The sequence below is a fragment of the Cardiocondyla obscurior genome, linkage group LG14, assembly GCF_019399895.1.
Source record: "Cardiocondyla obscurior isolate alpha-2009 linkage group LG14, Cobs3.1, whole genome shotgun sequence".
NCBI lineage: Eukaryota > Metazoa > Arthropoda > Insecta > Hymenoptera > Formicidae > Cardiocondyla > Cardiocondyla obscurior.
This window is the reverse complement of record NC_091877.1, coordinates 5713082-5739165: the sequence shown is the minus strand read 5'-3', so window position 1 is coordinate 5739165 and position 26084 is coordinate 5713082. Positions and strand designations below refer to the sequence as shown.

At 34.8% G+C, this 26084-nt stretch overlaps 4 protein-coding genes across 7 annotated transcripts; 3 read left to right on the top strand and 1 right to left on the bottom strand.

Moving 5' to 3' along the window:
- The first annotated feature begins 251 nt into the window (after nt 1-251).
- On the top strand, nt 252-2127 carry LOC139108050 (protein FAM177A1). Its single transcript, XM_070666049.1, has 3 exons — nt 252-766; nt 1052-1180; nt 1266-2127. Exons 1-3 carry the CDS (start codon nt 530-532, stop codon nt 1524-1526), a joined length of 627 nt encoding a protein of 208 aa, XP_070522150.1. The 5' UTR covers nt 252-529; the 3' UTR covers nt 1527-2127.
- Nucleotides 2128-2491: 364 nt separating this feature from the next.
- LOC139108017 (uncharacterized) lies at nt 2492-6552 on the bottom strand. Its single transcript, XM_070665989.1, has 11 exons — nt 6316-6552; nt 6062-6156; nt 5832-5986; nt 5596-5726; nt 5390-5525; nt 4943-5321; nt 4265-4800; nt 3703-4075; nt 3291-3619; nt 2986-3220; nt 2492-2860 (listed from the first exon to the last, which is right to left on the bottom strand). The coding sequence occupies exons 1-11, from the start codon at nt 6392-6394 to the stop codon at nt 2498-2500; spliced, it is 2811 nt and encodes a 936-aa protein (XP_070522090.1). The 5' UTR covers nt 6395-6552; the 3' UTR covers nt 2492-2497.
- A 102-nt stretch (nt 6553-6654) lies between these two features.
- LOC139108038 (ubiquitin-like protein 7) lies at nt 6655-9469 on the top strand. Its single transcript, XM_070666024.1, has 6 exons — nt 6655-6773; nt 6899-6988; nt 7192-7544; nt 7671-7876; nt 7976-8112; nt 8190-9469. The coding sequence occupies exons 3-6, from the start codon at nt 7397-7399 to the stop codon at nt 8797-8799; spliced, it is 1101 nt and encodes a 366-aa protein (XP_070522125.1). The 5' UTR covers nt 6655-6773; nt 6899-6988; nt 7192-7396; the 3' UTR covers nt 8800-9469.
- A 92-nt stretch (nt 9470-9561) lies between these two features.
- On the top strand, nt 9562-25682 carry Ncc69 (sodium chloride cotransporter 69). 4 transcript variants are annotated; one of them, XM_070665981.1, is made up of 22 exons: nt 9562-9799; nt 10035-10112; nt 10296-10905; nt 12451-12659; nt 14092-14315; nt 15655-16141; nt 20679-20838; nt 20911-21006; nt 21236-21427; nt 21607-21783; nt 21892-22031; nt 22167-22466; nt 22575-22800; nt 22894-23015; nt 23107-23242; nt 23320-23531; nt 23604-23845; nt 23919-24064; nt 24140-24464; nt 24534-24688; nt 24797-24905; nt 24987-25682. In XM_070665981.1, the coding sequence occupies exons 6-22, from the start codon at nt 15869-15871 to the stop codon at nt 25120-25122; spliced, it is 3147 nt and encodes a 1048-aa protein (XP_070522082.1). In that variant the 5' UTR covers nt 9562-9799; nt 10035-10112; nt 10296-10905; nt 12451-12659; nt 14092-14315; nt 15655-15868; the 3' UTR covers nt 25123-25682. The 4 variants fall into 4 exon arrangements, with proteins under 4 accessions (XP_070522082.1, XP_070522081.1, XP_070522083.1 ...); XM_070665980.1 differs by lacking the exon at nt 12451-12659; XM_070665982.1 differs by lacking the exons at nt 12451-12659; nt 14092-14315.
- Nucleotides 25683-26084: the final 402 nt, after the last annotated feature.

Sequence of the window (26084 nt, the reverse complement as noted above, 5' to 3'; positions counted from 1 at the left end):
AATTCAACAGCACACCTGATATTATAATACTTATACGAAAATTACGCTTACTTTTATATCCGTTTTACTAATTAATAAAAAATATTTATCTACGTTTGCCGAATAAAGCAAACGTTGCTCCAAGATACTTTTTAAAACCTTCTCGAACTCTTGATCTCGCTTATCTCTTCTCCGGTTTTTTTTCCAGTCTATTTAAAAAGCATGCTCCATCCTTTTTAAAGTACAATGAATGTAGGTGGTCGAAAGATAAAATAAGTTATTTCATCGTTATCGGGAGTATAAACGGCTTTTCCGATAAGGCACGAAAGAATTTGAAACCTCCGGACGGTTAGAGAGGCCAAGTAGTCATCTATTTCGCGTTATTTCGTTTGGAATGCCGCAATTCGTCTCAACCGTGCATGCATAATGCTGCAGCGAGGAGAAAACGGGAGGAAACTCCGTTATTTGTAGAAACTCCCTATTTTCAAACGCGATACGTAGCTGCGCTTACCTCGGCCGCGGTGGAAAATCCGTCGAATCGGAGTCGTCGATGCGGTCGCGATGGCCTTGTTCCTTTCGACTCCGTTCGCCTCGGATGAATCATCTGAGCGACAAGCGGAAAACGAGGGGGGGTTTATTCGACACGCTCACGAGAATCATCAGAGCACAACGCGTCGCGAAGGGCTTTGTGTATCACAAGATACGCCCGACGATGGCGTCGGAAAGGGACGACGTTAGTGACCTAAGTGACGTTATTTTGCAAGAAAACTCGGATGCCGAGACGCAGGTAAGTTCACGCCGTAAGACAGAATCATGCTTTAACCTTCTCGCTTATCAGACCGTCTGATCCTTTTCAAAATCAATCGGTTCGGGAAAAGCTTCGCACACGAGATAAATGACAAATATATCGTCTCTGTAAATTAAAAGTCTTTTTTTTTTTTTATGTCTGTGTAAAAATTTTGCAAGGAATTATCGGAGCAATAAACTAAAAGTCCTACAATTTATTTTTCTTTCTGAATTTTATAAAATGTGGCTTTAATAAATGTAATATACCCTGAATTTAATATTACAGTGTAAACGTAAATTGAGCAAGAAACCAAAGAGAGTGCTACATTTCTCGGATGGAGTATTGGAGGAATACTCTTCAGAAGATGAAATTGATATACCAAAGAATAATAAAGCTGTGTCACAAATAGATACCGTAATTATGCAAATTATATTAATTACAATTAGACATAGTTTAATTTTGTAAGTATATAAAATAATAATACTTATACATTTTGTAGAAAAATATGAATTGGTTACCATGGGCATGGTATCAAACTACATTGGTGAGTTCTAAAATGCTGGATGGTTGTGATTATGTTGGTGAATGTCTCGCCAATTTCTTTGGTATAACAGCGCCCAAGTATCAATTCGAAATCAATGAATTTTATAGATTACAAGCGCTTGAAAAAGAGATGTTTCACAAGCAAGATTTAGAAATGGGTGGTTGGAATGATAAGAATAGGAACAATCTTGTAAATAATGAGGCTACCGACAAATAATTAATAACTAGTGACGTTATTGAAGCGAGTAGCATTTAATACTGAAAAAATATGTTACATGGTACAAATATTCTATTTTAGAATACGTTTAAAAAATATTATCTGCATATAACTTTAATTGACAGAAATTTATTACCGATTTTTTAATTTATTAACGAAGTAATTAAAAAATGCTTGAATGATTTCAATTAATATTTTTCTACATAATATTAAAGTTTTTGAATAAAATAAAATAAAAAATATAATTATATACACAAAAAAGTGTGACGTAAAACAAAATGTTAAATTAATTCATAATATTTATGATATTAAAAAGATAAAAGCATTTATAAATGAAGTTCTTGTAAACTTTGTTACTCTCAAGTCTGTTTAAACTAAATAATGTTAAGTTGAATATATGAAAAGTATTAGTTATAATTTTAATCGTAATAAATCGATATAATATTTATGTTTTAAACTATTTTATATATTATAAGTTGAATTAAAATTATGTGTTAGATCTGTTAGTATTATAAAACAATACGTTATGCAATCACAAAAAAAAAATTTGTTGAAATCTGTATTTGCACATACGTCCACGAAAATAAATATATTCAAATATCATGATACTTACAAAATTATTATGCAATCAATAAGAACAATAAATGCAATAAATGTATTTGTATTTTAATAATAAAACATACTTTCTAGAATTTTTTAGCATAAAATTATGTTTTCTTAATAAAAATGTTTTTAAAAGCATTTTTATAAATTTACGGATATCAAGAAACAGCATAGTTAGTGATAATATGCTACGATAAAAATATATTGCTTTCAATAGTTTTTCTTTGAATGTATCTAAAAATTCTGCTCGTTTACCGTAAATATTAAAGTTCGAAATTGTGAAAGTCTTTTAGACATTTGTGTTTTCTAAATTGCTTAGTTAACTTAAAAATTTTATATATATATAAAAAAAAAAATAAAAAATAGAATTATGTCTCTGGTACAAACCTATGCAGCGCGTTAGTCAAAATTAGCAAAGAGTCTTGAAGACCTTGCGGAAAATGTCTTTGCAGCCAGGAACCTTTATATTGCTCTATATGAGCTAACATCTTGTTTGCTACATCGGTCCTGAAAGTGGGCGGTAAATTACATACTCCTAAATTGATAACTGCGAGTCCCATGTTACTATTCGGATTCACACCCACTCCAATCAATGTTCTACCGATTTTACAAGCCGTCAGCATTAAATCAGATGTTAATTGTAATTCCTGTATCTCCATAGACGCAAATTTGGAGGATAAGTTTGCCTCATACAAAGAATGCGATATTCGTTTAATCTGCTTCGTCATTTTCTATAAACGTATAATAGCAAATTAATTCGTATTGTTCAAGTATTTTATATTATAATTAATTCTTAAAATACTAAGATATATATTAAATTAGATGTTTAATTAAACATATATGGAAGTATACTTACAGCGAACAGATCAGCCGAAAGATACTCCAAATTAACATTATCGGGATCGGTAAGTAATCTATACAACGTGGAACCGCGATTATCTGGTATTTGTTGCAAGTCTTTGATTGCTTGATTTTTACTTAGTGTTAAAACTAATGTGTCTAAACGTCCTAATTCTAGTATCGCGTTACCAATTTTATACTCCGAATCTTGAAACACGTGTATGTCTAATAATTTCGTAATACATCTTTCTCTACAAAATAAAATAGTGTCATTAAATATATAACGAGCATAAAAATATTTATTAATTTTGCAAATGTTACCTATTTGATATAGACAACTCAGGAATATCGTAATTATCATCAGGTCCTAAATCTATTTCCGTTGTTGGATTCCAAGCTAAGCCAGCCGCTACTAAATATCCAATCCACGCAAAAGGATGAGGCGTAAGATGATGACTGCCCGACCAATGTGCAACAACGATACCAATCGAGTTTTGCTCCAGAGACGTTTTTATCGCGTTTCTCGTGTTAGCTAACGTCGATGCCGGACACCCCGCCAAACTATTGTAACTAGCCGTCCCGGAACTTGGTAAAACATTACCGCCCGCCATTCTGAACGGTTCCGTCCATTCGGAGAAATCGTAGTCAGCCTGTAAAATCCGAATATCGTACTGTGATTTTTATTTAAATAATTATTTTGATAAATATTATAAAAAATGTCAAAAAAATTCACCTGAAATCCATATTCAACAAATACGATATTAGTAGGAATATTGTGAAATTCAGACTTGGAATGTAAACTGTTGGAACATAAGAGTAAAGTTGTATTCGCGCTCAAATTGAGAATATGCCAGAGTTCTTGAAGGCACGAATAAGATTTGAATACTTCCGACATGTCTGTTTCGAGCGTATCGTTGATAGATACGTTCAAGTCAAAACTGTCAGCTTGCACTAATAAAGTGGTTAATCGCGGGCCTACGTGAACATAATTTAAGCTAGGAAATACTGCGAGCAAGTCTTGAAAGATAGGCCACATTTGCATTAAATGATGCTGGCTGACATTAGAATCAACGTCTAATGTTGGAACTATATCTAAATGACGATCTCTGAAAAAATTATTATATAAAATGTAAACTATGTAATAAAAATTTTTTTTTAATTACTAGTTATTAAAAACGTTACTGAAGTTGTTAATAATAATTGAAGATAGATAAAAATGATAATATACAATTAATAAAACATTTTTTTGTTTTTAAAGATAATGGATTCTTAAAATTACAAGTGTGTAATTTTACCTGCAATATCTGTCTAAGGTCACCATCTCGGATTTAGAGTAGCACAATTGCCAATCGCAATTTTGTACGAGTCTGAAGTACAGATGCAAGTGTGAGATCTTGAATGACGATAATATATCGATAATGTATAAAAGGTATTCCACGGTCGGTACTCGTCCTCTAGGAGAAATGTCCAAGAGTATTCCGCGATGAGCGAATCTCGGCTCGTCTTTGATAAAGACAGGTTCTATTTCGCACACTTCCGACCGATTCTGATTTTTACTCAGGCGCAAAATTTGCACAAATGTGCAAACTGCGTAATGCAACCCTGCTAGACTTCCCGCGCTCACTTTAATGGAATTATGCGTAATATGTAACTGATAGCTGTCTGCAATATTAAAAAGATTTCTATTCACGATACATTCGATCGTATTATCGTTGAGCAATTTGCCGCAACTGGGTTGCACTTCGCCAATTTTTACGTCATGGCCTAATTCCAGGAGATGAGTTCTACTAATCTCCCATACATCTAATATTTTATGTACAGATTCACTCCCCTGAAAAATAATTTATAAACATAATTTGTAAGAAATTATATGTATATTAAAATTAAAATCTTGAAAATTCTTTAGCAACAGAACAGAAATATAAAAATTTCGAATATTTGAGAAGAAACATTAGCGTACGTTAGAATATTACCTGTATTATTGATATAAAAAGTTCCTTTCCAGCGATAAACGAGCCCGTAAAATTTTTCAATTCGTTCACAGTTTTTGGCTGTGGCCATAGTAAATTATAGATACTTCCTTTGTCGACGACAGATTTGCTAGGACTCTCTTTGCCCGCATCACGCAAAAGCACATCATACGTCGGATCTGAAGATTTATTAGATTCGACCGACAGTTGACTCATATTGCACGTGAGATCCTGGCAATAGTTTGTGTCTGGATACGACATAGTGGCACTGTGTATCGTTTCGTTCTCATTTAACATAAAATTCGATATAAATCTTTGAAGAAAACAATGTAGAGATTGCTTTTTTCTGGATAACTCGTACGGCGTTTTTCCCGCAAATGTTCTAAAAAACAAATGCTGTTCGATACGTTTTTACGCGTGAAAATAATATTTGTACATTTAATCATTTACCCTTTTGTAGCCCGTATAAGAGGATTTGCGCCAGCTTGCAGTAATTCCTGGCAGATAGCAATGTCGCCGCGATTTACTGCGTCATGCAACGGCGTTGCACCGCATCCATTTTCGGCATTTACATTAGCTCCTTTGTCTAGATAAAAATTTTAATGTCATAAATGACATTTTTTAGGTATTAATCATTACAACCCTCTATACATTACCGAGTAAACATGTAATAATATCTTTGTTCCCGTAACATGCCGCCCAATGCAATGGGGTGTTTTTACTACCCTGTGAGTCCCATGAATTAACATCTAATCCTGCATCTAACAACTGTACTACCCTGTCTACTCTGTGAAAACATATATGCTCATTGTTTTGCGATATTAATTAAGATAATTATACATTACTAACCGAAAAAAAAACTGTGAAATTAAATACTAAAATATTTGCATACTCGGAAGCAGCTGTTGCTCTTAACATTTCCTCTATATAAATACGTCGTATTGCATCGCTAGAAGCAACATCTACTGCGTTATGTCCGTTAGCATTTTGCACAGCTGGATCAGCACCACAATTCAGAAGAGTTCTCACAATGTCCACCTGATTGGTCTATAATAAAACAAGTGCAATAAACAAAAATTTAAAGAGAAGCTTACAATTGCTCAGTAAAAATATATCACAAACCTTTGAAGCGTACGACAAGAAAGTACCTTCTTCCAAAACCGGCTGATTTAATATTTTGTCTCTCGTAATACCCTCGGTGACGTTACCGTTCTCACCTGCGACAGAGAGAGAAAAGACTATCGGTACAGAACATCAAGAAACGAAGGACATTTCTCAAGTTCCCTCGATTTATTAATACAAGAAAGATTTCGAGCGAGATTCGAAACATGGGAAAAAAGAAAGTTTTATTTTACTGCACGTTCATAAATACGTACACGCATCCAGAAGTGATCTGATAATATCAGTACGTCCTTGCTCGATCGCTGTGCGAATATTCTCGCAGATACCTTGCATCTCTGCTCGAGTGCGGCCGACAATTTGGACTTGGAGTGCGGTGGGTCAAGCCGACGCGTCACCAGGCGTCATCGGTCTGTCATCTCGCGGTCAGCTGTCAGGAAGACTCGCGCCGGTCTTATCGCCGATGTTCCACACGGCATACCGACATCAGCAGCATGACGCGGTCGCACGCACCTCCACCTCCACCCCCACCTTGCGCCATTATTTTATACGGTTCGGCAATCAACCACTTTGGCGTGGTGATCGGCTCGTGCATGCACGTACAGGATTCACAGAGTCACAGACACAGCGTCTCCGTAAAGTTTGTTACAGTTCGTAAGATTTCTCAAGTAATACCGCCCGAACAATTCTATCATTAATTCGTCGTATATTCGAAGTAAGATAATTATTTGTTCACTTATATTATTAATAATTAATACATAGGTCGTCAAATTTCATTATTTTATTGTATAGCAAGCGAATTTAGTCTTGAGAAACTACAAATTTTTGAACGCATTGCAGGCTGCGGGAACGAACGGGAATTCTCAGCGATCGTCGGTCCAACTTTTTCGAGTTTTTGTATCAGCCTGGAACAACGGCTACGTCTTTGCAGTAAGTGTCGCATATTATTTATTGAAATCGTAAACAGCATTTGCGAATGTAGAGTCAAACGTATAGAAGTTTAGATCAGCTTAGATTATTCAAAGACTGCGACGCGCAGGAACGAAAAGTAACAGAGTGGAAAAATGGAGTTCCCTAGATGCACACAGCTGCTTCTCCTTTCTACACCGTCTATACAGCCTATACTTTTGCAGCGTCAACAATGACAATTATTCGTTCGTCCGCATAATTTGCAAGACGATAACCTTCGTACATTTCATTGTGTGAAATAAAACTCCAGGATAGCGAGACTAAAGGAGGTTTATGCTCTGGGACTTAAAAAAATATCAAGAAATCATAGGCTGAATCAATTGAATTGAGAGTAAAGTGATCCCTGTAAGCAAGTCAGTCTGTTTAATTATGATAGCCATGGAGCTTTTGTTCAGGATACAAGTAAATTCCGAAATGGTCATGCCAATCATGCTCAGTGGTGTGAACCTGAAAACAAAAGTGGAAACACTGAAACAGGAAGCTGCAGAAAAATGGAACCTTCCAAAAGATTCATTTGGTAAAATTTTGTTATTTGAATTAAATAGGAATTGTGATTTAAATTTATCTTTCTTAGTTTCAGTTTTTGTAAAATAACTTAATCTTTGATATAAATATAATACTAATAAATAAATTTTTTTTTTAGAATTTATTTATTGTGGACTTATACTTGAAGATGACGCGACAGTGGAATCTATTGGATTGAAAAATGGATCAATGGTACATGCATTGCAGAAGAAAGAACCAGAATCGTCAATAATAAATAAGCATATATCAGAAGATTGCATATTACAACTGGCATCAGCATTTAAGTCTTTTAATGAAACACCTGCATTTAGAAGTGCTTTGCATGTAAATGTCATTTAAATAATTTTATTTATTATAGCTGTATAATTAATTATTATTAAATAATGTTATAGAAAACTAAATATCCATTTTGATGTATTTTAGCGTTTAAGCAAAAGACCAGAAGTGATAGACAATATAATTTCTTCTTCCCCTGGGTTGCATGAGGATGCAGTTGCCATTGCCATGTTGCAGGATCCTGATTTAATGACTCATTTTATACACGTTGACACTGTTAGAAGGTATTTTTTATTTACAGCATAAACTTTTTTTATTGCTATTAATAATATCTTTTTTTAAAATAATTTTATATGTTTAGAATTGCAGAGCAGCATCCAGTATTAATCGAAGCGGCACAAAATATCGCGGCAGCCGTACATGAGGAAGCACATAATGCAGCTTCCAGTGGTTCTTCCAGCAGTTCCGTAGCCAGTTTGCAACCCACTACTGCACGTTCGTACAGCATGGATAGCATGAGCCTTGAAGAAGAAATGACGCGTGACGTCGCTCACTTTTTTGCTACACAGCCCATAAACGACAACAATTTGCGTTTTCCTAACGCGACGCCAGCCACAAATTCACAGAGACAGGACAATCAACCGTCTTCTACATCTGATAGCGCCAATCAACCTGCGGCCGATAATCAGAGCACTGGCGTTATCACGTCGCAAATGTTTATGGAAGCTATGAGACAAGCTGCATTAGCGACTAATGTAAATCCACAGCAGTCAGCTACGTCGCCGGCAACATCCCTGTCACCGGTGTTACCGCTATTTTCGCCACCGATCAACGATCTACAGCGACAGTTGGCACAGATGCACGAGATGGGTCTTCAGGACGACACGACAAACATTCAAGCGTTACAGTTCACCAATGGTGACGTGCAAGCAGCTATTGACCTCGTGTTTAATAATTTCTATGATAATTAATAGACTGGAACGACGGGACAAGGTAATGTAAGTGATTACAGTTTGTTTAAAATGGTGTCTCAGAAAATAGTGTTTTCCAGATGAATCAGCCTGGACATTCGTGACACATGTTCTTAATTTGTAATATAGATTGATGCTGAGTCATAGGAAACAAATGTGTTCAAGATGTTTATCAAATTTATTGCTTTAAGAAGACTTTTATATGTTTTTAGATACATTGTTTACTGGTGTTACTGACGTAATAAAATCTGCAAACTTTCATCTTTTTGAAGTGTAGACTATAATTATATTATAATTAAAGTACTAATTTAATTTTTCAGTGCATTATCGAGTACGATGTATTTTGTTATCGATCGCAAAAAATATACTCTTGCTAAGTGTTACATATAAATTTTTATATTTTTAATAATTTTGCAGTTATGTATATTGCTCAAGAAAAATTGGCTTACATGCAGTTTGTGTGTAATTATGATATAAATGAGCCAAGATATTAGGATATATCACATACGTTATAATTATCTCTTAATTCTAATCATTACCGATACATTATGAAAATGTTGTTGCTTTCGTTTTTTTTTTCATACATTTATGTATGAATAATTATACAGTATAAATTATGTAAAATCATCAAAAATTTAATCAAAGTTTAACATACTTGAACAAAGAAAAATATATATATATATATATATATATGCAAGTATGTACACTTATATATACTTCGATAATATTTCTTTTCTTCTGTTATAATATTAATTTAAATATTTATTAAACAATAAAATTAAATAAAAATAACAAAGTTTTATTTCACAGAGTTGCAAGATTTGAAATTATGATAAGGGTTTTTTACTACGCATATGGAAGCCACGTGGAATGACGCTTCAGTATGCAGATGTATCAGTACCAAATGTTCAAGATAAATGTGTCATGCAGTGCGTCAACAGCGGTGTAAAGCACAGTTAATGCGAAATCGAATGCGTTGCGAAAACCCACACAATTACGCGTAAGTGTCACGTCTTTAAGTACCGAGTCATCATTTGAGAATCTTTAGAGGCTCAAGTGGTGTTATAAATGACGTTAAACTAATATTTATCTGATTATTCAGAGCAGATCTAAGAACAGTAAGATTGTATAATTTAATTCTGATATTACACAAATTATATTCTGACATAAGTTGTATTATGTTAGCAATATAATTATTTCTATAAAAGAATAAATAATTTTATTTATTTCTGTAGGATATTTATAGAAGATTATTGCATTAATATGAAATTAATGACACATATATATTGCCAGTTGGAGCACATTTTATTCAAGTAAGGGATTTACGTAAAAATTTCTTTATATGTATTTGGAGATATATGTAATATATAAAATATTTTGCGATAAATAAGTTTTATCAAAAATTGACAATTTAAATTTTCTCTCTGTAAAAATTGTTACAACGAATAGGTCGTGCATTATGGATTTTGTAAAAAGCGAATCTATTCGTATTGCAGGAGTTCCGAGAGGGGTACAATGTCTACATAGTATAGTATATAGTATAGTACAATACTGTACCGGTGGTGCGTTGGACGCGTTGAATGCGTTGATGCCGGTCCGCCGGTCTCTGCTTACGCATTGGAGTGAGCCGAGCCGTCGCGAAGCCCGAGGTAAAGGGGATTTCTGCAACGGTCCGTCACGTCAGTAGGAATCGAGATTTCGCATGGTTCGGACGTACCGAAACGGCCAAGTCTTCCCACAGTTCGGTCGCGAGTGATAGAGTAACACGTGCTTACGACACTAGTGCACGCGCACTCATAAGTATATACGTACATACAATCTGACATACACATTTGGAGGCACACGTGTCGAGTCAACGCTGCCGGCTAAAAGGAGATAGAAAGGAGTCACTGCGAAAGGTTGTCAATCGATATCCCATCATTCTTAGCGCGACGACCGAGCGGCTTTCGAAAAGTTGTTTAGCTGGATAAAACGCAGAAAGGACGAATAATATTTCAACACAAGACGTACATCTACAAATATTTCGAGTGCAAGGTTATAAGAAAGTTAATAATTTGACGTTTGAGAAGATCTTCTGTCTACAGGATTGCAAGTTCAACAAGTAAGGTGAGCAATAAAAGAATTATTTTACCGCCGTGCATTCAACGCTAAATATGATCTGCGATCTCGAATTTTATCTTATAAATATACCGCAATATTTAATTTCACTCATTTAACAGAAAACATTTCTCTTGTGGCTCTGCCACTCGTGAGCTTTTTACGTTCATCAACTGATGTTCGGAAGTGACAGAAGACGGATGACCAGTCTGGACCAGCCGCGTTTAGCGTTGAATGCGCGGCGAGAATGCGGTTCTTCGATTTCGCCGAGGCGGGCAAGCTATCTGCGGCCAAACGAGCCGGTCGCGTGCGAAAGCAAACGCATGGAAGCGCAGGGCCGGTTTAAAGATACCCTTTGTTGACCCTCACTGTTAATCGATCTTCCATTCTTTTAATCTTTTATTTTTTATTTTCATAAATCTTAATTGACCAGGCTATAATACACAAGGGTTTTTAAAAATTGAGATTATCTTCTATTAACAAAATTATCTTTATTTGCTGCAAAATAGTTATTCGTATTACTGCACGTTTCTTTTTAAAAAGATTTAAATTAATATATAATAACATTATTAATTACGTAAAATTATGCGAACTAATGTAAAGGAGTCTTGTGTCAAATTTTAACTGAAAATAACTTATATTTTTTTCGTCAACTATTGTTTGTTTTTAAAAATGAAAAAACAGTTATGTTTATCGCATTGTACTGACCCTGTGTGGAAAAGTTTGCATTCGTAATAAAGGCGTTCGCGGTACTGTTCGCGATCGGTCGGCGTTGCTAAGCGCGCTGACGATTTTTTAAAGCTTGTCCGCCTCTTCTGCGTTCTTTATTTTGCGAAGCGACTTCGTGCAATAATTCCGCTTTGCCTGTCAGAAATCGTAAGATAACATAAGTGCAGGATAATCTTTAAAATCTGGAATATACTCTGACAAAATGCAATAAGATATTTAAAGAAGTCTCTGCCAATTAATTTTTATAAAAATTTAACAATTTAAGAGATAGATCGAAGCCTTAGCAAAATTAAAAATTTATTTGTATGGAACGAAATTTAAATAGAGAAATTATACGAAAAATAATAGGATCGTTTCGAGAAACAGGCTTAGGACGATTGATGAAAAATCTGAAGAGCAACGCAAAAAGAATCCATAAAATTATTTCGCGAGGTAGAGAGTACTTGGCCTTCGTTTACAAAGGCGAAACAAACTTCGAAGAATCAAGCGAAAGGCCGCGGAGTTGTCGCCACACGCAGAATACATAGGATGTAGATATTTGATTGTAGAAACAAAAAAATCCAAGGTATTGGTTTGCCTACGGCGAATGCAAACTTTTTTTTTTTTTCGTCGCAACAGGTTATTGTACGATAGATAACGAAGCTAAAGCTAATTTTGGCTATACGATTTTTAACATTTAAACGTTAGAGTTTCTTTCGACTTTTTTTCTGCTTACATTAAAAAAAAAAATTTAGAAACGAGATGTATGGAAATTTTTGAAAATACTATTTATATTTATTAACAAATTATTGTAGATTTAAATATTCGTAAATTGGAAATGTCCAGGGAAAGTCGACGTTTAAAGCCGTCGCTACGAAGAATTTCGCGGTCGAATCGCTGGAATAAGCGCGATTCTTATCTTACTTAATGGGAAATGATGTGATAAGAAGCAAAAAGCAGCTAGCAGTGGTCAAGAATAGAGCAGATTCCAGTTACTTATTCGTTAAAGTTCCTTGAACGTTGAAAACTCCTCTCTCTTTCTACAAAAAAGTCTCGTAAGCAATTAAAAGTCACGTTTCTCAGATTATGAGACTTTTCAAAATATTACTCTGCTTACTAATTTATTAGGTGCCAATTTAAAAATAATATATATGTAACGGTGTTGTTTGATAAGTGTGGTTTAAAAGATCTCGAAACATTTTATTTTTCCACAGTATAAAATGTGACAGCAGTGATTCATATGCGAATGATTGAAGTTATCTGTTTGTTCCGACAAATAATAATTTATCTTGTCACATCGAAACGTAGTTAATAGTCACGAGGAGGCTCGTCAATGAAAATATTTCCCCGTAAACTTCGGTGACGTTGATGCCAGCTGATGCTCGTAACGCTTCGCTGCACGCAATAAGTGCTTCCATAAAAAAAAAAAAGAAAGAAAGAGAAGAAAAAACAGGAACTGGCAGGGCTTACGAGGTCCATGGCACGAAGTCGTATTCACGCAAAAGTTTATAACTTCAATTGTATCGGCGAATAATTTGTTTTACTTTTAAATAGGAGGCAATCTTGATTAGAATATGCGAAGAATGTTTATTGTCTAGAGAGTATTTTACAATTGTTTATACATAAATAGCGCTATCGTTGTCATCGAGATACGTATATCAAATGACTCGCTGGTTGCAGATTGATGCGTTGCTTTTTACGCAGCGTTATTATAGGTGCTCTTTTTTTTTGTGATCTCAGGCCCACGTTTTTTATGCCGAAGCAGTTGATTAAAATACCGGTTAACGGTTAACGGTTGAATAATAACGCATCCAGTTCGAGCTCACGGCAAACTGGTTTGTTCAAATTTGAACCGCGTCCGGTTGATGGCCGATCCAGAATAAGATCCGGAGACAGTTTAATAAAGATTCCCGTCAATTAAATATGGATTTGAATCCGAGTATAAACCGGTATAAACCACTCCTCGGCGGAGCTGATATTCGGTTTATGTCACATTAAAATCTTTTACACTATATAAAATAGATCATTAGCGTAACATTGTTAAACGATATATGTTTGATATGCGGTGAAATTGAAATTAATGGAGCGATGCGGAAAATAATCGTTGACGATTAATTGATGGTATTTAGAAATAACAGCGCGTCCTGTTGTTTTGCTTTTAGAACTTCTGGGATTTAAATCTAAGCATTATAATTAAAAATAAAATTGTGCCAAACGTTTCTTTGAAATCGAGTAAGATTAATATGTGCAAATCTAAGAAATATGAAAGAACATTAAACATTCTTCGCGCATTGTCGCACGATTCGAAAATTGTGGTTGTTTGAAAAGCTGTGATTGCTGTTCATAATATATTCAATGATTAGCATACTTTGTCACCATAATTTGCAATCGTAAGAATATCATTTTGCCAATGACTTGATTGGCAATTTTTCAATTTTTTATGTTAATGATACCAATCTATCTTTTATTTTCTCGATTCTGTCGTAGGAAATGAAAGGAACTGAGTAACGTTTAAAAAAAAGAACAGTCAAACGTCAAGATACTTTTATCGGCAATTCATCAAGCTTGTGTTCAACGAGGAAACTTATTTTCTGAGAAACCTAGGAAGCGAATTCTTTCATTAAACGAGTCTCAACAGATTCTGAAGAAAAGTTAAAGAAAATTATCTAAAAAATTTCAATCTGCGAGAAATTTCTTGGTAGATTTGGGCTGTAAGTATAGTGAAAATTAATAGTCAAATTTTATTTTTTTTTTTTTTTCATTAAACTTGATTTTTTTTTAATGCAAACCGCCGAGTTATTTTAAGTCGATTCGCGTCTCGCGGGCGCCACGACGATCTTAAAATTGTGACTATCGCCAGCGTTAATAAAGATGAGAAGGCAAACAGTTCGATTCCGATTCAAGAACTGTTTGTTTAGCTGTTAATAATTAAGACGGCTGCAGCCGATTAATGTGGGCCAATTCGGTGCCATTGGTGCAAATAATCAGTACGATCGAAAGACAATGTAGGGAGATTATGTTGACATTCGTGTCAACTCCGCGACTTCTCGCAGATTAAATTGAGATGGCTGGCCTGTCGAATTAATTAGCTACGTTCGTGCATAGTCCTCGATCGACACGTGGAATATCGGCGGCATGTTATCGGGTTCAGTTGACCTCGTGCCTCGCGACAATGTAATTGGTAGGAAATAATGTAAGTAATACATATCGTCAGATGAATACAAAAAAAAAAAGTTTTCAGTATATAGTAGACATGACGATAATTTTAATTTGAAAGATAATATTAATTCTATTGATATCTAAACCATAGAGCTTCCGAATTTATCAGAAATAATGTTTGTTGGAAATAATTTGCATCTTCGTTCGGGAATACAGATAGACGGATGGGCGGTATTTGTGCATCGAGGGTATACGGCATAGATTCTTGTATCGCGATTAAGGACGACGGTACCAGCTTTGTAATCGTCGCAGTGATAATGATTCAATACGAGCTCTGACCGGAAAGCGCTGTCACACGTGCATCCGCGTGGGAACGAAACGACGTGTCGCGGACACGGAAAACGACCGCGTGCGTTCGAGTGCGGCCTGTTTGTTTGGTAATTAAACGGACTCTTGTATTAAACCCACCGGGGACCAGAGATAATCACGTATTAACAACGCTACGTGGCAGGGGATAATTTCGTAATTGGTACAGCTACGTGCTCTCTGTTTAATTACCGCGAGGTGGATAAGGCCAACAAAAAGGTCTTCACTTTGATCTGCTCACCTTGAACCCTTGAAGGATGCTCTATTGCCATAGATTTCTCAGGAAATATTTTTCTTACAAAAAAAAATTAATCTTATAAAAAAGAAAAATAATTTTTAGAGCGAGAATAAGTACCGATTGCAATATATCGCATACTTATAATGCTTCAGCGATCAATTAGCTTGACACTAATTTCTAGTAAAAATCAATGTTATTGACACATTAGATACGAGCATTAACAATTAGCTGTATTAATTCTAGTTTTAATTGCAATTTAAATGTAACATTCGAATGACTGTCAACAGGTGACTGTATCGAATGTTATCGGACGACCGGCTTGGCGAATCGATAAATTCCCAGAGAAGAAATTGGAGAGAAATTAAATTGCAGTTTAATCGACCATTGTGCACGTGGCCAACTCGGCTCTCAAGCTAACCAAATTACTCTGCATCTTCTGATACGAGCCGCTGCACGGGCAGAAGGAAAGGAAAAAAGCTTGGAAGAAAAAGCAGCGAAGACATGGCGCACGAAAACGGAATAAACGGCGACGGTGAAACCGACTCGGAGACGGTAGAACTGAATCCTTTAAGGAGAACCAGATTTCACGTAAATCGGGTCGACAGTCTTGAAGGCCGGGCCAGCCTCTTGGGCGAGCAGGACTCGAGGAAGTCTCTCAGATACATGACCAGAGAGGCTCTTCCCAGGCTAGACAATTACAGGAATATCATGAGCATCCAGGCGGCCCACAGACCCTCCTTGGACGAGTTGCACAATCCCACTCTCCTCAACAAGGTGAGGCTTTAATGACTTCTCCGAAGGTAACATCGTTGCCGCACGAATCGAACGCCCCTTCATCATTGGTAAAATATGTTCGGCGCTCGGGAATGTTTCGATACGATATCCGAGAATATTATTTAAAAATTTATTACAACACGTTTCTTTGCTGTGCAGTTTGTATTATACAGCCGCTACTTATTCGCTTACGTATACGATATATTAACTTTATCTATGTGGAAAATAATAGAAATATTTGCAAATGTCATAGCTGCAGTTTAAAATGATTACGATATCATTTAGATTTTTACTCTATGATGCTTTACATTATGACGACTTAACGGAGATTGCAAAAAATATTAACGTATCACGTGATTACGGTACAAATAATGAAGCGTAAAGTACGAAGCACTGGTGATAAGCCCAAATTCAATAATGATAACGAATGACACGTTGCGAGGAAAGTTCGCATGCTGCGTATTCATGATTATTCGTTCATTAATACGATTAAAATTGATATTAATTTTTAGATAGTAATTTGTCAGACTGACGGAGATGTGAATTGCGTAATAAACTTCTCGGAAGGATAAAGTCCGCTCGCAAGTATGAGAAATACGAGAAAGCTTATGTGGAAAGCCTTACGGCATTTTAAGTTGCGGCGTCGAGGTAAAAGGCAGATGCACGTTGTACAACACATACGGACATGAGATAAATGTGAATCTATGAGTACACATTGAACTAATCTTTGAAGATAGTGTACATGCATTCTCGCGTGACAGAGATGCGTTACGCGTGCTCTGGCATTCACCCGCTTCTCAATTTTTAGCTCGTTATCTATGCGGCCCCGTTCTCTCGCGCAGAATGAATATCTAAAATTAAACAAGAATCTTACATACGGGCGCTGTGTAATGTGTAGTATCTCCCGCCTGTGATTATAGCTCCACACGTTTGTATACATACTTTAAAAGATAGTCCAAGAAAGTGTACGTTAGCCACATAATCGGAGATTTTCCGTGCGATTTTCAAATGAAACTTGATCTTTATTCTACTAAATTATTTAAATTAAATTTAAAGATTAATTTTACGCGTAGTAGTTGTAAATTTATGTTAATTATTTTTCTATATTTTGGTCAAAACATTGAAATTAACTTATTAGCTAAACATAATCTTATTTATATTTATTTATTCGATCGTTATCACTAATACGTTCTCTTTTTTTTATCGCGAGTGTCTAGCGAGACTAGTAAAACGCATACAACGTGTAATATGATAACGCAGCACGTGTGCGTCTCTTTGTTTTGCTAAGATGGTCGAAGCGCGGTATTAATTACATTCGCTCGAATGATTCGTAAATCATCGCGAACCGCAGAGATTGTTAATTGTACAATTAACCCGCCAATAAACGCAAACGCGGCGCTGAGATTCCGTCCCGCGGTGATTTTTTTTTTCCGCAAAAGCGAAACGGAAATGTCATCGATTTATTTATCTGTTTGTTAAAATCAGAATGGAAAAGACGATACTGTGAACGTAAGCACGTAGAACGTGCCTCTAAATTTTTATTGCCTTACGTGACGATTCGTTAACACTGTCACGACTTTGATACCATTTGGTATCGTTATCAAACTGTGCAATACCAGACTAGAACGCGACGTTTGACAAATATTTGCAGTAACTACTGTTTTGCTGTAGATTGGATAGAGAGATGTCTTAATTCTGAACATCATTACTAATGTAGCATTGCAATCATATATATTGCATTTTTAAATGAACTAAGAGCGAATTAAGAAGATAAATGAGTCAGTGTATTTATCATGCGCAACATTCCTGTCCAGCTATGAATCAGTCTGGAACGCCCAAAAACGTTATCCAAGCGTGAAGTGAATACCAATTGTCCTTGTGATACTTTAGCGCGGTCAGGCTGTTTGGTAACGCTCAACTTCCGTCGGACAATGTCCGTAAGAATTTTTATCTGTGCTCAGCAGTTTAAAATTCTTACAACGCAAAAATAATACTGACTTTTATCTATCGGACGTTCACCCGCGATGAATATTTGTACTCTTGCAAAAAGTGATATAATTTGTTAGCTTTTTTTAATTCTAAAAAAAAGACTACACTTTGCCTTTTGAAGTAGTTGTGTTCTCGCGATTATAAATTTGCGAAAATATTATTTAGAAACGCACAAGTAGTAAAAAAAAGTTATGTTGGTTTTATTACTTGCTACAACAAATAGTTATAAAAAAGTTCTAACAAAACGATAAACTTAGATCATAAAATGACTATTGAAATAGCTCATACGAGAGTAGATTCACAATTATAGAGAAAGGGGATAAAACGACATGGTTGACCGCTTACGTGAAGGAATGACATGATTGCATACTAGGTCACGGAGAATAAGTATATATATAGTATATGTATATGTGTATATATTAAACAAATTTAGAAAAAATATCACGTAGATCACGATTCGCACTCTGCATGGCATAAATATCAATGAAACATTTTGTGCCAATAGGAAATCGATCGAAAAACACTCACACATACGAGCTCCAGAATTTTACAAGATACATTGTGAAATATGTTGAAGAAATTAAGATATTGCATCAACGAAAAATAAAAATACATTTCGATGTAACAAAAAATATCGATAGATATTAAATTTATTTCTGACTGCAAGTGATGCGTAAATAAAAATGAAAGATAGCAAATGTGCTTATATTAATAAATTATATATATATTTATATATTATTACACGACATATTATAATATACCGTGACGCAATGCGAGCAGTGTTTGGAAAATGTAGAGTTCAACGTATTAAGGTGAATTATCTATGCAACAGATGTTGCGCCGTTTGTCACGCTTCATTAATATGAGCGAGGAAGTTTTTTAGACGTGGATTACTGTACACGTCGCATATGAAATCATGCGACTCGCCGGTACATATAACTGTTAGGTCAAAATGCGGACCTGTCACGTTCGGTCGAGCAATTAAAGTCTGAGATGATGACAAATGCCTCAAGACAGTCTCATCAAGCTCGTCTCGCGTTAAGACGACGTTTAATTCTCGTCTGAGGAATCAATCCTACTAAAAGATCCAGAAATGTGACACTTGGGAGATCAAATGGACCTATTTATCACGCGCCACGTCGTTAGGTGTCATGATAATTAGATAAACGAATTAATGTCACGAGTTTTTGTTGTAACTAGACTGTTAATAATTGAGAGACATTTCTCTCACATGTCTCGTCATGTAATGTGCATATTTTTTTTTTTCGGGTCAAAGTGATGTTGTTAATTGGCTGCAATTAACCGTTTTCTACTTCTATCTAGAGCGTAACACTACGTACATAAAAATGTAAGAGTTTTATTGTCAGAAACTTTTTATTTTTTCCAGGATTAATTTTCTGTTGCACATGATTTTGCGATTGACTCAAACGATTGAATCATACGCTTACCGCACTTGTATGGTACCGTCAATGGGTATAGCAAAAAGCGTACTCCGAATAAATCACGAGCTTCTGACAGATAAGCGTGTTATACTATTTGAACGTGGCATGTCGTAGTGAATGAAGATGTGAACATATACGAGAAGCACGCGAAAGAGAGACAAGACTTATCTAGTCTTTATTCTTCCTCTGCGTTACGTCCACTTGATTCAGAACAATTGATTCGGTTCTTATTGTTAATCGCTCACTTAATAACGTTAATTATTGTACAAATAATTTTCTGCAGCATGTTATAAAACGAGATTTCTTTAAGAGACAAAACCGATATGTTTTTTACAATGTCAGAAATATTTCCACTTTCTGTTTAATGAAACAATACTATATCTACATGATTTGTAAAAGATTCCGCGACAGTGGACATCGCTGTACCATTTGCGAAGGCCGCTTACACGAGGCTCAGTTACGTAAATCGTTAAGACTTTATTGGTCGAGTAGCGGACCCTTCCTCGAGTCTAGAGTCACCTTCAATGCCTTCGATAATCGCCTCTGAATCTCAATTTACGGGCTAATTCACATGTCGTGGATTCTACTGGCCAGCTGCTCGACAAGACGTAAAACTACCGCCTCGTCATCTGCAAGAAATCATTTTGATTCATTTAGAGAGTTGGCCTTGAAGCATCTCAACGTGTTGATTATCCTATCAGATTGATGAAGACATTATCTAGACGAGACGAAGGATAATTTCACGTATAAATCTTCATGTAATTTCATGCGTCTTTTATGCAACACGCAATGTGCATGCAGAATGACATCGACTCTGATAGCATGAAAATTGCAACGTTTTGAAAAACCTTTTTCTGGAGAAATTTTGTTCATTTATATATCTCTTTATCTTTCTAATTATTTTTTATCTTTAGCATGTTTTTATGACGAGTGCGCACGCGAAGCTGCCAGCGGTAAAATAAATTAGAATAATAAATTGTAAAGAAACGAACGACAATGTGATTGAATAGAAGAGATTAAAAATTAACATATTTTCTTTTATGTATTTGTATACTATTTTTGGTTTAAAAATTAGTTCTCGAATATTCAGTCTTATTTATTTTCAGGGGCCAGGCTCACATACGTTAACTGTTCCACAATTAAAAGCCACAGCGCCAGGAATAAAATTCGGATGGATTCAAGGAGTGCTTATGCGATGTCTCCTCAACATCTGGGGGGTGATGCTTTTTCTGCGACTCTCCTGGGTCGTAGCACAGACTGGAGTGGGTGAGTATTTTATTACTGAATCATCTCTTCGATTAAATTCCTGATTGTTTAACGTCATCGATGTCATTCCAGGTCAAGCTGTTTTGTTGATTCTTACGACGACAATAGTCACAACTATTACGTCTTTATCGATGTCGGCGATCAGCACCAACGGTCTTATCAAAGGAGGTGCGCGCTGAATAATAAAACTAACTATTAACGATATTAAAATACGAAAGAAGAGTGACAAATAGCATGTCGATTTTTTTATAATTTAATGCATACGTAATTTAATTATTTAATTGCAATATATTAAAATCTATGATACTGAATGCATACATTTTTAATTACAAATTATTGTATACAGGCAAGGACAGCATAATTAATTGAAATATGTACATTTTTATTCTTTTCACAGGTGGAACCTATTACATGATTTCTAGATCATTGGGACCCGAGTTTGGCGGATCTATAGGCCTTATATTTTCTCTTGCGAATGCTGTCGCCTGTTCTATGTATGTAGTTGGTTTCTGCGAGAGTTTGGTGGATTGTCTTCGCCCTTTCAATGCCTGTATAGTTGATTGTTCAACCACGGACATTAGAATTATAGGTAAGTAAACGTTTATGTGCCTTTAAACCAAAGACAATATAACTATTGTATTTAATTAATTTAATTAAAAATTATTTAAGACGTTGTCGTAAACGTAATCTTCTCGTATCTATAATATTAATTATTGAACTTAGTTTATGTCAAATATAAGGTGAATTACATTTACAATGAATTTACAGGCTGCATAACAATAGTTGTGCTCCTAATTATCGTAATAATTGGCCTGGAATGGGAGGCAAAGGCCCAAATATTTTTACTAATAATTCTGCTTTTGGCTATTGCCGATTTTATGATTGGGTCTTTTATTGGTCCCAAGAGCGAACTGGAAAAGGCTCAAGGATTTATTGGATACAATGGTAATGCACATTCTTTTTTTCGCGTCTGGAATTTATTATTTTATAAGTCATTATTGTATATATGTATGTGACTAGGTATTTTATTTGTCGTTTGCTTGTAATTTTCAGCTGATTTATTTAAAGAAAATGTGTACTCGAACTACAGATACAGCGAAGGAGTGGAGCATAATTTTTTTTCAGTCTTGGCTATCTTTTTCCCAGCAGCTACGGGTATTTTGGCAGGTGCAAATATATCCGGTGATTTGAAGGTAATTTAATCCTTTTATGTATAAGAGATATTTATAATTAATGGTTAACTTATAATATAAGTTACATAATTATTTCCTATTTAATTATGCATTATTTTGAAGTTTTGTGTACTAATTCTTATTTTAAATTGATAGGACCCACAAACGGCGATACCGAAAGGTACGCTACTCGCGATTCTTTTGACGTCGTTATCATATTTGATGATGGCAGTTATGGTTGGTGCTACCGTTATGCGAGACGCATCTGGCAACGTTACCGATTTATGGACAACATACAGTAGCTCTCTCTTGGCTTTATCAATGCCAGGTGTAAGCAATGATACTGCGATTGAGAACAATACAATTATTGAGAACATTACTCGCACCTGGAGCATATACGGAACAGATTTTAACTGTACCGCAGGATGCAAGTATGGCAGCCACAACAGCTTTGAGGTGCATAAAATTAATAATTCAATTTTTTAAGATATTTTGGAGAATATAAAACTTGTTGGCCTATAATAATGAACAAATAAAAATGTAATACTACCAACTGTTATGTAGGTGATCCAATTAGTTTCTGGTTTCGGGCCCATCATTTACGCCGGTTGCTTCGCGGCAACAATTTCAAGTGCCTTAGCATCCTTGGTTTCAGCGCCAAAAGTATTTCAAGCGCTTTGTCTTGACAAACTATATCCAGGAATTGTGTGGTTCAGTGGAGAAAAGGATAAAGAGCCGATTCGTGGTTATTTACTCACTTTTGTTATTGCCGTTGCTTTTATTTTGATAGGTGAGTGATAATTTTATGTTAAATCGAATAATTTGGTTTTTTTTTTGCAGATATATATATCTATATATATATATATATCGATTTTTTTTTTAGGTGAATTAAATGCGATTGCGCCGCTAATTTCAAACTTTTTCTTGGCTGCTTACACTCTAATCAATTTTAGCACTTTTCATGCTTCCTTGGCTAAGCCAATCGGATGGCGACCAACTTTTAAGGTATTTTAACGTAAAAATTTAATATTTACGACGTTATATGCAACTAGTATACATATATATTTTTTTTAATAATAAATTATTCTTTTTTCAGTATTATAATATGTGGCTCAGTCTTGCTGGTGCTATCCTTTGCGTTTCTGTGATGTTTTTGATCTCATGGTGGACAGCTCTAATAACATTATGCGTAGTTTTAGCATTATATTTAGTAGTCTCATACAGAAAACCTGGTAATTTTAATACAATTTTTTAAAATTTAAATGTAGCTTTTTTGTCGCACTACATTCTTCATGGTAATATATTACAGATGTAAATTGGGGTTCAACTACACAAGCCCAAACTTATAATAACGCATTGACTGCTGTACAGCAGTTGGATCGTGTAGAAGAACACGTGAAAAATTACAGACCGCAACTCTTAGTTCTTACTGGCCCACCCAACACGAGATCATCTCTCGTTGATTTCGCTCATCATATTACTAAACATCAAAGTTTATTCATTTGCGGCCACATTGTCGAGGTATTAATTATTTCTATTCTCTCAATTTAATTCATTTATATTTTATAAATAATACATGTTTGTACATTTTAGACACCTATATCATATAAAACGCGTAACAGTATGGTGCAGAACTATTCTTCCTGGCTCAGAGCCAATAAGATCAAAGCATTTTATTCACTAGTGGACAGTTCGATTTTCCAAGACGGCGCGACTTCGCTTCTACAAGCCGCTGGTCTTGGAAAAATGAGACCTAACATTCTGCTAATGGGTTACAAGCAAGATTGGGCTACTTGTCTCAGGGAGAATTTGAACATGTACTTTAACGTCATGCAGTAAGTGTGTTGCATTTAATTAACTTGTCATTTCATAATGATTATTTTGGTAATCGTTTTTGTGCCTTCGTAGCAAAGCCTTGGATATGCATATAGCAGTGGCGCTTCTTCGGCTTCAGGAAGGCTTAGATTGTAATGGTGTCGGAGATATTGAGGATCAAAAAAGATTAGCACCTACTTCGATACCGGGCAATCAGAGTTTTTCGCAACTTAGTCAAGGTTTTAAATAAAAGCTGTAATTTCTTGTTTTTTTTATATATTTATAGTAATAATTAAAGTAAATTATTGTTGCAGCTAGTAGCACGTCTGATATATCGATTCCCGGCAGTCCCGCACCAAGACGTTCGAAAATGATTAACGAATATCCTAATCCGTCCTCTGAGGAGCAGCGCGAAAATCGGTCTAATATAGTGCCAATTACGAATATACTTAATGTAGTAACAAAATTTCAACGAAAACATAAAAAGGGTACTATTGATGTATGGTGGCTGTATGATGATGGTGGTCTAACACTTTTGTTACCTTATATTATCAGCACAAGACGTAATTGGTCTAACAGCAAATTGAGAGTATTTGCACTTGCTAATAAAAACTCTGAATTGGAATATGAGCAAAGAAAGTAAGTACTTTTTTAATGATTTTTAGAAATATATTTTTCTAATTATTAATTAATATTAATTTTTTGTAGTATGGCAAGTCTTTTGTCGAAATTTCGAATAGACTATTCAGCTCTGAAAGTCATACCGGATATTTCGAAGCCGGCACAACCCAGTACGAAGACATTCTTTGATTCATTAATAGCTGACTTTCAAGAATCTGCTGATTCGAAAAATTCTGATGATGGTATGAGTAATTTCTTTACGAAATACGAGTTTATTTTATAAAGCATGAAATAAAATATAAACTTTTATTTTTATGCGTTATATGATACGATTAAATTATTTATTTCAGACGTTATTAAAGATTCGGAACTTATGGCGATGAAAGAGAAGACTAATAGACATCTTCGCTTACGCGAATTATTGCTTGAAAATTCCATGGAAGCCAATTTAGTCGTTATGTAAGTATTTATAGATTTTATTATTACTTATTAATTTATAATGATACTTATTAATCTCTGTGATCATTAATTTATTTATAGGACATTACCGATGCCTCGGAAAGGAGCTGTATCAGCGCCTCTTTATATGGCATGGTTAGAAACACTTACACGTGACATGCCACCGTTTTTACTGGTCCGAGGCAATCATACATCGGTCTTAACGTTTTATTCATAATATTATAAAATCGAATAAAATATTTTATAAAATAGAATGTCATCAGAAGACAATAGCGATATCGCAGTATTACGACCGAAAAAAAGACTTAATCATTTACATATAAAGAAAAATTCAACCATGGCAGAAACATCCAGTGATACACGTATTAATGACAAGCAAAAACATATGTTTTTATTATACGCGTCATGTGTAAGAAAATGCGTTTGCAAATGAACTGTTAAAGAATGTGCTTATAATAAGCAATTTTTTGAAAATGTTCAGTTATGTGACGAGATTGCATTATTCTAAATAACCGGAATATTTTTCGACTTCGAAAAATCTTGTCAATCTCTGTTTAAGTATAAAAAAATTAATCATATCTTATAAGTATTTAAAATATAGTAGCAATCATGCCTTGTAGTATACTTTATCGTTTGTCATACAAGCTTTTTGTGCCTTATATTGAAGAACGCTGCTTCGTATAAATATATATTCAAGATATTTTCTAAGACGTTGATATTGGTGATTTAAACAATAGTAGGTTACATATCTAAGAAAAAGAGAACTATCTTTTTATAAAAACTTTTATATTTCTATATTTATGTGAACTTTTTTGTGGAGTTTTTGACAATTTTTAAACGAAATACAGTTGTAGCAAATTTTGTAAATACTGCAACTAATTAAAAGCTCTGCTTATTTTTATATGCGTGTTTTGTAATCTGAATATAATACATAAAAGCATTAAATTTTATTATAAAAAATAAACGTCAATGTTTAAAATAAAGTAAATGTATACAAAAATTATTCAAGCGTTATAAATGCATGCTACAAAATTAACAATATTGTAATATAAATATGAAATTGTCTTCGCGACATTTATAATATTAAAGTATACCGCAAATATATTTTATATCTTTTTGTTATCGCAATACTAGCATCATCGAGGGACATCTAAGAATGTATCAAGTATGTTGCACAAT

What these genes read in the sequence shown, in the direction of transcription:
- LOC139108017 (XM_070665989.1), bottom strand. Translation starts at nt 6,394, where the DNA reads ATGCAAGGTATCTGCGAGAATATTCGCACAGCGATCGAGCAAGGACGT. An exon ending in CAGATCACTTCTGGATGCGT is followed by an intron (nt 6,157 to 6,315) that starts GTACGTATTTAT and finishes TCTCTGTCGCAG; the next exon opens with GTGAGAACGGTAACGTCACC. An exon ending in CTTATACGGGCTACAAAAGG is followed by an intron (nt 5,322 to 5,389) that starts GTAAATGATTAA and finishes TTTGTTTTTTAG; the next exon opens with AACATTTGCGGGAAAAACGC.
- LOC139108038 (XM_070666024.1), top strand. Translation starts at nt 7,397, where the DNA reads ATGATAGCCATGGAGCTTTTGTTCAGGATACAAGTAAATTCCGAAATG. An exon ending in CCTTCCAAAAGATTCATTTG is followed by an intron (nt 7,545 to 7,670) that starts GTAAAATTTTGT and finishes TTTTTTTTTTAG; the next exon opens with AATTTATTTATTGTGGACTT. An exon ending in CACGTTGACACTGTTAGAAG is followed by an intron (nt 8,113 to 8,189) that starts GTATTTTTTATT and finishes TTATATGTTTAG; the next exon opens with AATTGCAGAGCAGCATCCAG.
- Ncc69 (XM_070665982.1), top strand. Translation starts at nt 15,869, where the DNA reads ATGGCGCACGAAAACGGAATAAACGGCGACGGTGAAACCGACTCGGAG. An exon ending in ATATATCCGGTGATTTGAAG is followed by an intron (nt 22,032 to 22,166) that starts GTAATTTAATCC and finishes TTAAATTGATAG; the next exon opens with GACCCACAAACGGCGATACC. An exon ending in TTTGCGGCCACATTGTCGAG is followed by an intron (nt 23,532 to 23,603) that starts GTATTAATTATT and finishes TGTACATTTTAG; the next exon opens with ACACCTATATCATATAAAAC.
- LOC139108050 (XM_070666049.1), top strand. Translation starts at nt 530, where the DNA reads ATGCGGTCGCGATGGCCTTGTTCCTTTCGACTCCGTTCGCCTCGGATG. An exon ending in ACTCGGATGCCGAGACGCAG is followed by an intron (nt 767 to 1,051) that starts GTAAGTTCACGC and finishes TTAATATTACAG; the next exon opens with TGTAAACGTAAATTGAGCAA. An exon ending in CTGTGTCACAAATAGATACC is followed by an intron (nt 1,181 to 1,265) that starts GTAATTATGCAA and finishes TACATTTTGTAG; the next exon opens with AAAAATATGAATTGGTTACC.